At 45.5% G+C, this 14,618-nt stretch overlaps 2 protein-coding genes across 3 annotated transcripts in view; one reads left to right on the top strand and one right to left on the bottom strand.

Annotated features, from left to right (window-relative positions):
* Nucleotides 1-478, bottom strand: part of TXNL4A (thioredoxin like 4A) — an 18,565-nt gene extending 18,087 nt beyond the window's left edge. Inside the window, exon 1 of the mRNA XM_065397784.1 lies at nucleotides 394-478. The gene's annotated coding sequence lies outside the window, so the exon portion shown is untranslated. The remainder of the gene's footprint in view (nucleotides 1-393) is intronic.
* LOC135873351 (glyoxylate/hydroxypyruvate reductase B-like) overlaps nucleotides 1-14,618 on the top strand; it is a 15,074-nt gene extending 456 nt beyond the window's left edge. The window contains exons 1-6 of one of the 2 annotated variants that reach the window (XM_065397780.1): nucleotides 617-662; nucleotides 6,185-6,569; nucleotides 7,682-7,853; nucleotides 10,592-10,770; nucleotides 13,500-13,596; nucleotides 14,264-14,618. In XM_065397780.1, coding sequence (XP_065253852.1) covers nucleotides 6,188-6,569; nucleotides 7,682-7,853; nucleotides 10,592-10,770; nucleotides 13,500-13,596; nucleotides 14,264-14,420 — 987 coding nt within the window. In that variant the 5' untranslated portion in view covers nucleotides 617-662; nucleotides 6,185-6,187 and the 3' untranslated portion in view covers nucleotides 14,421-14,618. Of the gene's footprint in view, nucleotides 1-616; nucleotides 663-6,184; nucleotides 6,570-7,681; nucleotides 7,854-10,591; nucleotides 10,771-13,499; nucleotides 13,597-14,263 lie in introns of those variants that run through there. The other variant, XM_065397781.1, reaches the window with a different exon arrangement.

Genomic DNA, 14,618 nt, shown 5'->3' on the forward strand with positions numbered 1-14,618 from the left:
CTCCCAGGCTTGCAGCTGGAATGCCGGCGCAAGCCTGGAGGAAGGGGGTGGTGGCCGGCTTCCAGTTCCTGCGGCTAGTGAGGGCGGGCTGGGGGGCTGGCAAGGGGGCTGCTCCACCAGGAGAGTGACGGGGGGGGCTTAGCTGAGGAGCCAGGACGAGGAGGGAGGGGGCGACTCGGCTCCTTACCTGGCCTGTGGCGGCCGGTGTAACATGCTGGCGCGGGGCGGGGAGCCGGCCGGGGTCCCCCCCCAAGCCGATAAACTTTATATGGCCACTCGTGCGGCCCCGAGCCGCCTCCCCCGCCGTTGCTGGGGTCCGGAGCCCCCCCGTCTACCTCCTGGGGGAGCAGCCCCCTTGCCAGCCCCCCTTGCCCGCCCAGTGCCCCTACTCACCAGCTCCAGGAACTGGAAGCCGGCCACCACCCCCTCCCTCCAGGCTTGCCCCACCATTACAGCAGCAAGCCTGGGAGGGAGGAGGAATGCCACATGCATGGGGAAGAGGCGGGGCCAGGGCGGGGATTTGGGGAGGGAGCCAATGGGGGATGGAGGGGGCGGAGTCGGGGGGGGGGCAAGAGCCCTTCTGGGAGGGCAAAATTGCTTGTTTGTCCAGTGTCCCGGGACAAACAAGCAAATATCGGGACGTCTGGTCACCCTATCAATAGGTGAGTTTTTACCATCTGACCCCTGTAAGGGGAAAAGGAGAGCTGGAGCATACCAACTCCCTAAAACGGCAGAGGGTAATAGGCTGTACCAATTCACCCCAAAAAAGGGGGCGTGGGAAACATTGATATATTACCAGCCCCCACAAAGGGGAGGCAAGGAGGTGTCAAAAGCCCCGCCGTTTGCCTTGGGGGCTGGAGATTGCTATGCCAGGCAGGGAGGGGCCCAGCCCTGGGGAGCGGTGCCAGGGTGACTGATGCGTGCCGGGGCATCGAGCCTCACACTTCAGGGCAGGAGCCAATGCTGGCTGCCACTAGCCTCCGGACAAGGCGTCTCCAGGGCCAGGCAATGCCATTAGTGTCATGCCCACTTCGGGGTGCCCTACACCTTTCTCTGAAGCAGCTGCTGCTGGCCGCAGCCAGAGACTGGCTCCTGGCCGAGCTGGGCCCCTGGCTTGAGAGCAGGGCACCATGCACGTCCTCACTTCCTGCGAGGCTGGCTCCCGCTTCGATACAGCAGCCAACCTGTCCTGCTGCGGTCAAGCCTTAATGGGTAGAAAATTCACAGCAATGAGGGATCATTGCCAAGTGGGGTCCGTCCGGATGTGTCGAGCTTACCCTCCCACAGAGCGGTTCCGCTGAGCCAGACTTTTGCAGATGTGATGATGTACTAGAAAAATCACTCACCAAGTCCCTGCCACAGCCAAGTTTAGGGACATCAAAAACTGCTCTTAGCAGGCGGTTTTGGTCAAGGACAAGACATGAGTCATTGGTCAAGGACACTAGTTTGACTGTACTCTAACCATGACAAGAATGTAATTACCACACTTCCTATGTCGATTCTCAAATTATGTGCTTTCACATAACTCAGACTAGAAGCCATATGAGATACAATCATGGTTAGTGTAAGAGCCAAAAATAACGAAATAGTCATCATCATCATGGTGCAATAAGCAGAAAACTAACTGGGTGAATCCAAAACCAGTACAGGCATTATATCAACGAGTATGGTCAGGAATCCTGTGGATTAGTAGGACAGTCTTTACATTACCAAAATTCCCAAATTAATGAAGGCTGAACACAACCAGTCAAATCCAGCCTTAAAATTGGACACAGTAGGATGCAAAGAGCACACCCACTCTCCCTTTCCTCCCGTTCTAGTCTCATATTGAACCAAGTCCTGAACCAGAGAAAGCTACACCAGTAGAGAACAATCTGAATTATTTTGCTGTTTTTTTTAATAACAAGCAAAAAAGAGGGCCTTATCCATAATTAAATCATGGATGACTTTATTGGTCATTGACCTTGCATTGCAAACCATGAGCCCCAGGATAAACTTATTAGTAGCTGATGCCCTCGTCTACAAAAAGTTATAAAACCCTATGTGAAAATCATGGGGCACGTACAGATTTCAACCAGCTGGATTGCAGATGAATATCAGTCTCCTCCCTTGTCTCCCAGTGCTTATCGCAACAGCAATCAAGAAGCCCACATACCCAGAACAAATCCTTCCACAGAACTCCCTCATGCCCAGCTCCTGACAGAGTTGCTCCACTTTCTTGGACATCATCAAAGTGTACTTGTCAGCAAACAACATAAATTCTGCTGCAAAACCCACTGGTTTCTGCTTCATTCTAGTCCTAAATTCTGCATGAGCGCTAAGTAAATTAAAACAGCGAGGATTTTACTGAATGGAATGTGAAAATGTTAATGAATGGCAATGAATAATACAACCAGTCTACTATTATGTGTATTATATATTTTAATAGTAAATTCAATTTATTTTATGCTACTCCAAAATTTTCAGTTTTAGCAGCAGACATTAAGGTGACTTGAACTTCAGGAATGGAGCCGGTTTAAACTCCTAGTTTCTCATGTTAGCTGTAACAAGCTACCTCACTGCCTGATGCCCCAATATCTGTGATTACACAAAGGTTAGATAAACACCTTGGGTAGATATTTTTATTAAAATAATCAGCAATTAAATTATTAGCAATGTTGACATATAAATTGACATCACTAGGTTTCAGAGTTAACACAATCATTGCTATACCTAGGACAGCCCACATCTGTCTTAGAGCTATTCTTTCATTTTGTCTCTCTGCACACTCACACAGATATCACTACATTAGTTTACACTAGGTTCATAGAAGGTTATCTTTGCAACCATTAGAGCTAGAAGCATATTTTTAAAAAACGTAGATTTTGGAGCACAGTTCTAAAATAGCGGATGGATTCTGAATCAGATTCCATTGCCACAAGAATGTGTGTAGCCTCTCACAGAGAACTAAAAACATTCTAACAACAACCTCTGCTATTCGCCTCCCCATAGAATTCAGTTTCAGAAGGAGGGAGGAGGAAGATGACATCGTTTAGGAAGGCTGCACAGAAAGCCAAAGACAATGAGGTAGAGACTGGCAGATACTGTCACTCATCACTCTATGTGTCAGTTCCTGCTGAAGTGTCCAGAGACTCTCTGATAGAGGGTGGACCTGGCAGAGATGACTGGCAGTGCTCACAGTCCTGTGAGTGTACTCAGCTGCTGCCAACTGAAGTTTACACAGGAAGAATATATACTATAATGCATTAGCTATGTGGGGTTGGAGTCAGGCAGAGTAAGGACAGCTATGGGACCTTGTATTAAGGATTACATCATATAATTGTGTATCCGTTTGTGTGCTGCAGAGATCTGGAAGTAGCTGTATAACGGGATTTTGTGTTTAAGCTATTGCCACTGCCAGAAGTGGTACAACACAATTACATCAAGATCAGAGTCAGGAAGAAAGCAATAGCAACTACCAGGTTATTTATTAGTAATATAGTCAGTTTTCGTTTAAAGAATGTCAGTGAAAGAGATTTGTTCTGGATAACTTTACTTACTTCAGCAGAAAGCAGAGCCTGTAGAAATTCTGCAGGTTTACGTCACTGAATACAAAAGATTATTTTAAAAACAATGAAATACATTTTTGATTATTTTGATTTGCATTGTGGTGCTCCAGCTTTTAGGGGTCATGTTTTCAAACTTTTCTCTGTAGCTATGAGGGCTAGAAACTTACTTTAATTTTTCACATAATCAAGTGATTTGAGGAGCTGGGGCTTTAAGAAAAATACCAATTATTGCAAGTCTCATGATAAAATAATGAGGGTTGGCGACACAGCAGATGATACTAGTCCAAAATTAAAATAGCCATATCCTTGACAAGTTTACCTTTAACACACTGGAGTGGACATCTGAAAGATTCTGTTTAGCGTTAAAGCATTCGGTTTGCTAGAAGCTATTCACTTGGCCACTGGCTGCCCAAGGTTGGCTGGTAGACTTATTCATCCAGCTGTTTGTCATGTGCATCACTGGACAAAGAGGAGTATGGATGCCAGGTGGAGCTACAGGACTGGCCCAAACAGCACTGGCGAAGCAGGAGTAAGTGCTCCCCAAACCAAGGTTAGTACCAAGGGGACCCTTCTACCCTGCACAAACTGCCCCTAAATATTTTTAATTTGTTGACATTAATATTATTTAAGTGCTCAATGTGCTAACAAAAGAGAGAGAGACAGTCCTTGCTCCAGGGTTATAGTCAGGCAACAGTTTAGACATATAATAACTCAGATGATGGCTGATATTGTATACTATTGCTCATAGTATTTATTTGACGTTTTAAAAACTTTTCCTTTATTGGTATTTAGCATATATCTCAGTGTCTCATCCATCTGTCTATCACAAACAGAAAGCAAAGAAGTTGTTTACTATCTCAGTATATCTGTCTCCATTCTGCCACTAATTTACCTCAAAATATTCTCAAGTAGCCCCACAATAAGTGACTTTGATCCAGCAAATAATTTATGCACAAGCTTAACTTTATGTACTTTGAGTTGCCCCATTCAGTATTTCTTCAATTCTTGTGGAGCTCTTTATACACCAGTACGAAGTGGTTGTAAGGCACTGCCAAATCAGAAAGGGGAAGCATTTTGCACCCACTTTGCTCTTGTGTAAATGACTCCTCAAAGTGCAGGGGAACAGTGAACTGGACCATTGTGGGTATATGTCTACACTGCAATCAGGAGGTGCAATTGCAGCACTTGTAGGCATACCGGAGCTAGCTTTGATCAAGCTAGCTTGCTAAAAATAGTAGTGGAACTGCAGCAGCACAGGCATCAGAATGGGACCATAGGTACGTACTCCTGGGACCATAAGTATGTACTTGGGCAGCTAGCTTGTTACATGCCTGGATTCTGGATAATCCCTGCATGGATGTGCAAGAGGGGAAATCCACAAGGAATGTCCCCTTACCCCTTGTGCTTCTGGCATGGACTGGTCAGAATCCTGTTGAGGATTACAGGCTCTGATCCTTTTTAGCATACTTCTCAATCTGCTAGGATCCAAATCTAGATGTAATGTGTGATAGAGACCTGAAATGAGGGACACACAGACAACTTAAAATGACTTTTTAAAATAATCTGTCTTCCTGATCCTTTATTACTGAGATAAATAATTTTCAAAAATAAAAGTGAGGGTCTGCCAAATTGTGTGGAATGGAAGTAACTTTGGGACTAAAATGAGTGATGACTCTGGAAATGAGGGACAATTCAGAGTTATACCTCTTAGCACCCCTACAGACACTAGGCCTGATGGGGTCTGCTCTGTCATGGCCTAATCCTGTACTCATTGAAGTCACTGGAATGATTCCCATTGAGTTCACTGATGGCTGGATCAGGCCTTCATGCCAGTGTAAACCCAGAGTAACTCCACTGACTTGAAGTTAGTAACTCTGGATTTACATTGTGTAGTTAAGGGAAGTATGTAGCTACACTAAGTACAGATTTACAAATGTGGGTTTAAATTATCCCTACTGTCACGGGGTAGGTACACCCCATCACAGGGTGTCGGATTGCAGGGGGTTATCCAAGTGGATATTTGACAGCCCAAGTGGCCTGGGTGTATGTCGTGGCCCTGAAGCTCAGGGCAGTATTGCCCAATGGCCAGAATCAGTAAGGCTGTCTTTCTGTGGCAAAGTTCACCCCTCTGGGCATCGGCTGCCCCCGATGGCAGGACAACCAGGGTAGGGGGACCCGGGCCCACCCTTCTCCACTGAGTCCTGACCCACGGCCCTAGGGAACCGGCACTTCTATTATCAGTCTTGGTCACCCATTAATACAGTTCTGTTCTCTGGGCCACTTCATAGCCTCATGGCTTCTGCTGTCTCTCCGCTGCTTCGGCGGCGGGTGTGTTGGAGTCTCAACACAACTGGCTTCTGTGTCCTAGAGCTCTGGCAGCCTCCCAGCTGGAGCCTTCAACACACATCTGCTCTCATCGGTGGCCAGACGAGACTCAGCTGAACTACTCCCTTTTATACTTTGGTTCTAGTTAGAGCATGCCCAGCAGAGGTGAAGGGGTGTGGTTTCCTCAGCCCCCAGCTTGTGGGTAACCCCTGCTGGACCGGTGTGGGATAGGTATACCTACTGAATGGTATTTTTACAAAAATGTTCTTTTCTCATATTCAAGGGCATATTTCTCTTAATCCTTTTCGCAGGTCATGGCAAAGCAAGAGCAGCCTGGTCTTTTGATCCTTGAAATAGGAGGTGTATGTGGTGTGCTGGAAGGCCATGTGGAGCTCTTGAAGAAACACTTTCACCTTATCACCATGAAGGAATTTCTTAAAAACAAAGAAAGATTGAGTGAAAAGATCAAATCTGTTTTCATATATGCGGGCAGACCAGTTGTTGACCGGGAGCTCCTCCAGAGTCTACCTCACTTAAAGGTGATTGCAAACTCTGGGGTAGGAGTGAATCACTTGGACTTAAAATTGATTTCGAGCTTTGGAGTTAAAGTGACCAATACTCCACACGCTGTTTCTGACTCCACAGCAGACATTGGGATGGCCTTGATGCTGGCATCTGCCAGAAGGCTAGTGGAAGGTAACTTTTTTAATTCCTTTGCTGCTATTTCCATAAATCATGTCAGCTACATTTCTGGCATATTTTATTTTCATTCTGCCACAGATTATCTGGTTGAAATAATGTTTAAGAATCTTTACAGGAAGGAAAGCTGCAAAGATTCAGTTTTTCAAGTGGTCCTGCTTTTTCTATATTGTTTTTGATATTCTGAGCCCAATCCAGCTTCTACTGAAGGCAATGGCAACAGAATTAAGGCGTCTGTCTAAATTAGGTGCTTAAAACTGCCTATGATTTGATTTATGTACAGTACAAGGCTTACTGTTTGGACTAGAATTTGCACTCTAATTCTCCACTGCCTGCACCTTATGTAGTTATTTACAACTATGCAAAGTGCAAGCAAATTAAAATTCTTCACTCATTAATACCCTCTTTGCATCAATGTAAAAGACTACACAAGGGTGCAAGGCAGTGGACATCAGGCCTTGGGTCTCCATCACCAGAGAAGATGATTTGCTATGAAATCCACTGAATAATTTTGCTTTGCTACAGCAAATAACTCAAATTAATAAACCCTGTTCCCAGAATAATGTTAGAATCGCTGATGATGCTAACTGTGTTGCCTTTGTTAGCTTGTGCTCTAAGGGGCAACTTTTTGGCACAGTGCATAGCTGAAGCAGCAAGCTGTGCCCTAGTGGAGGGGAGAGTGCCTGTGGAGTCTGAAAAGAAGGAATCCCACGGAAACACAGCAGTTCTCCCATACCCTGGGCACTGTCCCACTCTTCCCTCATCCCACCTTGCCCCAAGTCCCCATCACAACAGTTTGCAGAGAGTCCCTGTTGAGCTGGCCTCTGCAATGCACAAGATTCTGTCCTGTTACCTAATCTCCTAATCTGTTTCAAAATCACGCACCACCCGCCCTGTAAAAAAAACTACATTACTTCAGCTATGTCTTGGTACCTCCCTGAGGAGAATAGTGGGATATACCCTGATAGAAAATCAAGATTTGTCTAATGGAAAATGTCTGAACTGGCAGGGAAAGAGAAGTTATTTTCAAGCTTCAAAGAGGATATTACAAACAGGGAAGAATTCATCCACCAAGAATCCATTTCTCACTCAGCATTTTTTATTCTTAGGTTGTCAGATTGCAGTTTCTCCACAGACTGAGCATTTTGCTGCTGACTGGCTGGGAACTGAAGTCACTGGGGCTACTCTCGGTATCATCGGCATGGGCAGCATTGGGTATAAGGTGGCCAAGAGGGCCAAAGCTTTTGAAATGAAAATTCTGTACCACAGCAGGAACCAGAGGTGAAAGTGCATGTGATGCGAACTAGAGCAGATTATATTTTTGATTCTTTTAAAAGTTATACATAGATCTTTTTGTTACAAAACCTGCCCAAAGAACCTCTTTCCCAGTTTATGCCAAATCCTCCTTGCCTCATTCCAATGAGAATTCCCTTCATTGTCAGGGGTCAGAATTTTCAAATTTGGCTGCCACAAGTTAGGTGCCTAAATCCATCTTTAGATACTTAAATGAGCACTCTGATTTTCAAACGTCCTGAGCAACCACAGTTCCTGTTGATTTCAGAGGGAGCTGTGAGTAGTCAGCACTTTTGAAAATCAGGTCACTTATTTATTTACATGCTTAAATATGAATTTAAGTGCCTAACTTTTGGCAGCCAAGTTTGAAAATTTTGGCCAAGAACAATGGAACAGGTTAGTATCATATATTCAACATGATTTTTAAGCACTATTTAAATATCTATATCAGGAGAGAAAGGGTCAGCAATACATAGTTCCTTTACAAAGTGGGTTCCCCTCACCTCCACCCCCGCCCATTCTGGTGGGGGTTGCCCCAATTTTGTTAAAAGAAATGAAAACTTGCAAACTTCCTTGCTGTTTTTATGGATAAATAAACTTTCATTGTTACTCCCATGTTGCAGCAGCAGAAAGTGGATTTAATGAGCAAAATGCATGTTAGAACCAGAAAATGTGATATAAAAAGTGACATTGAAATTCTTTGAGCTACAGCAGTCTTCAACTCCAGAGGCTAATGTTCTTGTCTGCAGTGACCTCTCAAATTGTCTTCGTTCAGTGTCTGTTTTACCACCTGTAATGAATCCTAGACCATAAAAAGACCTCATGGTTGAACTGCACACAGGCAGCATCAGAAAGAACTGAAGAGTTTCAGCTCCATGAACACAGCACTCCCATTTCAGCTAAAGGAGGATCTTCACAAGCTGTAGAGTTTAAACCTTCTAATCAGCCACTAGAATCTTAGAAACGTAGGGCTTGAAGAGACCTCAAGGCATCATCTAGTATTCTACTCCAGCCCCCTGCACTAAAGCAGGATCAAGTATACGTAGAGGGTGATAATCCTGTCTATTTGAGAAGTTCTGACTTTCCATTCAGAGAAGGCAGTGGCACATACACATGCTAGCCAGTATATATTGCATATCACTTGTATATTGTATACTAGGGTTACCATATTTAAAAAATAAAAAAAGAGGACACTCCACGGGCCCTGGCCCCGCCCCTTTCCCACCCCCGGCCCCACCCAACTCCGCCCATTCCCCGCCCCTTTCCCAAAGTCCCCACCCTAACTCCCCCTCCTCCCTCCCAGCCACGCGAAAAGGGCTGCCCGAGCGCTACCGGCTTCACGGTTTGCCGGCCAGCCCTCAGACCCTGCGCCCCCGGCCGGCGCTTCCCCAGTGCAGCTGGAGCCCGGGAGGGGAAGCGCCCAGCTGGGAGCGCAGGGTCTAGAGGCTGCCCGGCAAACCGTGAAGCCAGTAGCGCTCGGGCTTTGCGCAGCCCCCATGCCTCCGGACCCTGCGCCCCCGGCCGGGCACTTCCCCTCCCGGGCTCCGGCTGCTGTGCTCCTCCCCTGACTCTTCGGCTCTGTTTAAGAGCCGAGCTGCCCGAGCGCTCCGGCTTCGGGCAGCCCCCTTGCCTCTGGACCCTGCGCCCCCGGAGCCCGGGAGGGGAAGTGCCCGGCCGGCGGCTCAGGGTCCGGAGGCATGGGGGCTGCCCGAAGCCGGTAGCCCTCGGGTAGCTTGGCTCTTAAACAGAGCCGAAGAGTCAGGGGAGGAGCAGAGCAGCCGCAGGAGGGGAAGTGCCCGGCCGGTATTTTCCCGGACATGTTCGGCTTTTTGACAATTCCTCCCAGACGGGGGTTTGATTACCAAAAAGCCGGACATGTCCGGGAAAAACCGTACGTATGGTAACCCTATTGTATACCCTGCAGCTATTTCCAATCTGTGTGCCAAATCCTGAACTCCTTACTCAGCGTGTACTTACACAGGCAAAATTCCCATTAACAAGGCCCATGTATAAACTGAGTAAGGAGCTCTGTTTTTTGCCTTATAGCTGGGTAATGAGAGAGAAAATGATTGATGGTCATAGCATAGTTCAAATAATTCTTGATGTTAAAATATATAAATTAAAAGCATGTTTATTTGTGTGTCACTTAATTGAGTTTTGAGCACACTTTAACATGGTAAGTTCTTATAGCACCACTGAACAGTTCTAATCGTTTCAAAAAATGGCTCATCTGCTATCCTCTCACATGGCATTATACACTCTCCCTTGAGAGGCCACATAAGTCCTCATGAGAACATGGTCATGAACAAAGCATATTTTCCACTAACAAACACAGAAGGGGTCACTGAGATGCTTCTATTCCTGTTTTTTCACTGAAATTCTACTAGGAAATAAGTATAATCAATATCAACATGCTTAGTATTGCTCTCAATGAAATGTCATTTCTTTTCATTCCTCCCTCAACGCCCCTAGGATTAATGTATTCACTTCTCTCACTCCCACTCCCCACCAGAGTCCTCACTGAAGGCCAATCCAAATAGGATTGTAGGAATCACCCAGTTCTTTCTATGCCACTGTTCCCTATTTTATATTTCTGTAACAGCAGAGACATTGGTTCATAGCAACTATGCACTCTTTCCATCCTCCATGGGGGTGGAGTAGTAGCAGCAGCAGCAAGTGGTTTTCTTTTTTACCAATTCAAGATAATTCTGGTCTTTTTGCCTCAGAAAAGAAGAGGAGGAACAGGCTGTTGGTGCCCGCTACTGTGAAAAGATGGAAGACTTGCTCCAGCAATCTGACTTTGTGATACTGGTCGTGAACCTGACACCTCAGACACACAAATTGTTTGGGAAAAGGGAGTTAGAGCTGATGAAACCCACTGCTACTCTCATTAACATCAGCAGAGGTAGGGTGTTATGGAAGCACTGGTTGCGGTTTTATAGTTAAGGTGGAGTTGAATGTTGTCTATTTGCATCAAGAAGCTCTCTCAGCCCAGGTCTGTGACTTCCTCCATGTTATGTTCAGGATACAGGATAGCTGGCACTTAACTAATAATAAATAATGAATTATAGACCAAATGCTGATTAGTGCTGAACATCCACAGCTCCCCTTGACCTCTTATCACAGGGTTGGCTGCCTCCTGAGCACTCCTTCATGGCCAGACGCCACCCGCAATACCCTGCTTCTGTTTCCTGCCCTTCAGGTCCCCTGAAGGACTGCACACAGGCTTCTCTCTGAGTTACCATCACCCCTGCCTGGGGTCAGTTTAATCACACAAATAGTGTGTATGGAACCTTAGGGTCCCATATACAGTCCATCACCATACAAGAGTCCCTACTTAGCTTTGGTGTCTTTTCTAACAGCCAGAGCTCTTCTTCTGTCCCAGTATGCTCTCACAACCCACCTTCCAGCTCTTCCTAGCTAGAGCTCAGCCTTCTGTCACTGGCCTTTAGGCCCAAACCCCATCCAGGTTTCCTCACAAGAGCTTCCAGCTCCCTTGCTTCTAGCCTCCAAACTTCCATAGTGTTAGAGTTTTCCCCTGCAGCAACCTTTCTCACTCTCTCCACTTTCCTGAACTTCCCCTCTTTGCAGCTTCCTACTGCCCTTTATAAAAGACTGAGCTCAAGGGCACCGGAACTTTTGTAAAGTGCCCCCTGTCTCTCCATGGCTGGCTGCTCCAGGGGTGAGCCAGCAGCCCTTTCTTGTGGCTGAGCCTCTGGTGGGCAAACAGTGTAATTGCAGCGTCTCCCCAGCAGAATCTATTATTTTGTGGAGGGAAAAAATCTGCGGGGGACATAAATTCTGTGCTTATGTTTCTTTTGTTAAAAAGTGGGGGTCCTGGCCCTCCCAGTTTTAAAAGTGGAGGGCCATGGTCCCTTTGCTCCCCCAGTTCCAGTGACTCAGCTGTCTGCCATCAGGCCCCATCAAGGCTGTCAATGCTGCACAGATGGGCTACAGCATTTCTTTTAGTAATCAGGATTAGCTGGCCTCAGGCCTCCAGGCCTTAAGGGGCAACCCATGCTGTTATGCCTCTCAACTAGGGTTGCCAATTTTGGTTGGACCTATTCCTGGAGGTTTCAACACAAGACATAATCTTTTATTAAAGATTAATTTTTAATTCCTGGAGACTCCAGGACAATCCTGAAGGGTTGGCAACCCTACTCTCAACAGGAGTTGTGGGGGCTCAGTGAGTGTCCAGCACCTCTGATTTTAACTCAGGGTTATTTCATCTAAGGAAAATGTACAAATATCTTCATGATGAACTGAACGCCAGAGCAGCCCACTGCCCACTGAGAGTGTTATCTAGTACAGTAGAATTTCTGTACTAAATTGTGTCATTATAATTTGTATTACAGTAACGTGTAGCGCCCTAACTGAGGCTGGAGCCCCTTTGGCACCACACAAATTCATAAGAGAGTGACCCCTTCGCTCTCACAGCTTCTGTGCAAGAGCCGCAGGGAAAGGGGACTGTGGGATGCAGAGAAGAAAACCCAGAGAGTTTAGACTGGGTCAGGGAAAGGTGCCTTCAGCACCTTTGGTTGGGGCAATTGTGGAGATGTAGAGTGCGGCAGATCCCATGTGTGGAGAACTCTGATTCTCTTACATGGGCTTAGCCCCATGCACATGAGCTCCCTGTGCCACTCTGTGGCAGAAGGGCTAATGTGATCCTAGAGACCTAAACGGGAAGCTCCAGGAGGAGTAGAGAGGTTACTTTATCTCTGTATTGACGCAACCGCTGCTGGAATACTGTGTCCAGTTCTGGTATCCACAATTCAAGAAGGAAGTTGATAAATTGGAGAGGTTTCAGAGAAGAGCCATGAGAATGATTAAAGGATTAGAAAACATGCCTTATAGTGATAGACTCAAGTAGCTCAACCTGTTTACCTTAACAAAGAGAAGGTAAAGAGGTGGCTTGATTACACTCTATAAATACCTACATGAGGGAAAAAAATGTGATAATGAGCTCTTCAAACTAGCAGAGAATGGAATGGCTGGAAGTGAAGCTAGACAAATTCAGACTTGGAAATAAGGTGGAAAATTTTAACAATGAGGGTAATTAACCAATGGAACAACTTACCAAGGGTTGTGCTGGCAATTTTTAAATCACGATTGGATGTTTTTCTAAAAGATCCACTCTATTTCAAACAGGAATTAATTCAGGGACGTGCTATGGCCTGTATTATGTGGGAGGTCAGACCAGATGATCCCTGTGGTCCCTTCTGGTCTTCAAAGCTATATAAATCTGTAAGAGACAGTTCCTGTCCCAAAGAGATTTCAGTCTCAATAGACAACTAGGTAAAGGAGTGAAAAAGATATAGAGGCGCAGAGAGGTAAAGTGACTCACCTAAGATCACAGAGCAGGTCAATGGCATAACCAGGAATAGAACCAAGTCTCCCGAATCCCAATCCAGTGCTCTGTCCACTGGACCATGCTGTCTTGCTAATAAAAAAAATTTCATTCTTTGCTTTGTTTGGTTAACCATTACTAGAAGGCGGCCTTGTTTTTATAATGAGATATAAATCCATAGTATTTTAAATTGCATTATGAGACCTTTTCCTCTCAGTTAAAGATACTGAATTTACCTGGAGATTAGTTTTCCTCTGTACCAATAAGACACTATCATTTTACTGCAGGTGCAGTAGTTGATCATGATGCATTGGTGGAAGCTCTCCAAAATGGGATTATTAAGGCTGCAGCTTTGGATGTGACATACCCTGAACCTCTGCCAAGGTAGAAAACTGTTTTCTATTTATCAGAAATTGTTTGCATTACAAATTAATACTGGAAAACATTCTTAAATTCTTCAGCATCTCTTCAAAATTCTGGGAATATGTTAGACACGATCTTCAAATCCAAATCACATTTTACATAGGTGTTTGCATATTTTTGTGGGAGAGATGTGTTCTGGTTTACTGGGTACAAGACTAGGCGCCAGGAACTCCTGAGTTCCAATCCTGGTTCTGTTCCTGACTCTCTCAGGGGCCATGGGCCAGTTGCTTATGTCCAAATTTTTAAAGTCTGTGTGCATGCGCATTAGAAAGAGCAAAAATATGCTTGTAATGTCAATATCTGTCATCTACAAATTCCTGTAAGCTGCTTGAGGTCAAATCTTCAGGCTGTTATGCGCAAGCAACTGACAAATTAGCCCCTTATTCTCATGTATTGCAGCTCTGTAGCAGGCTGACTGACATGAAGACCCATGCAGGAGAAGTGGTGGGCAATTTTGTTCCCCGCTGCTCTGTGCAACCCTCTGTGCATCATGGTACCCCTTCCTCACTTGCAAGACTTTGCCAGAGTTACTGCTGCCCTAGGGCTTGGCCCTTTTCTGTTAGAGTGAACATGGCAGTAGCAATGTAAAATTCACCTCTAATTATTCTGTCCTTTCTTTTTCTTGCAGAGATCATCCATTATTAAAATTAAAGAACATTATCATAACTCCTCACATTGGAACTGCTACAGTCCAAGCCACCCGTATGATGACAGAAGAAGCAGTAGCAAATATACAGGCTGTTCTCAATGGTCTCCCCATTCCTAGTGAAGTGATCCCTCAGTGACATGTCAGAGAACATAAATACACAGTGTCATGTCCGTGAAAGGACTTTATTCTACTGAATCATACAGTAACTTTGCAGTGCAATGGTTAATAATGACAAGTGAACATGTTCCTACACTGCTGTCACATTTATGCTGCCACCCCTAGTGGCTATTTTGTATAATTGCACTCCAGTCATGTGATAATTTGACTAATAAAG

Source organism: Emys orbicularis, chromosome 2 (genome assembly GCF_028017835.1).
Source record: "Emys orbicularis isolate rEmyOrb1 chromosome 2, rEmyOrb1.hap1, whole genome shotgun sequence".
In the NCBI taxonomy this organism is placed as follows: Eukaryota; Metazoa; Chordata; order Testudines; family Emydidae; genus Emys; species Emys orbicularis.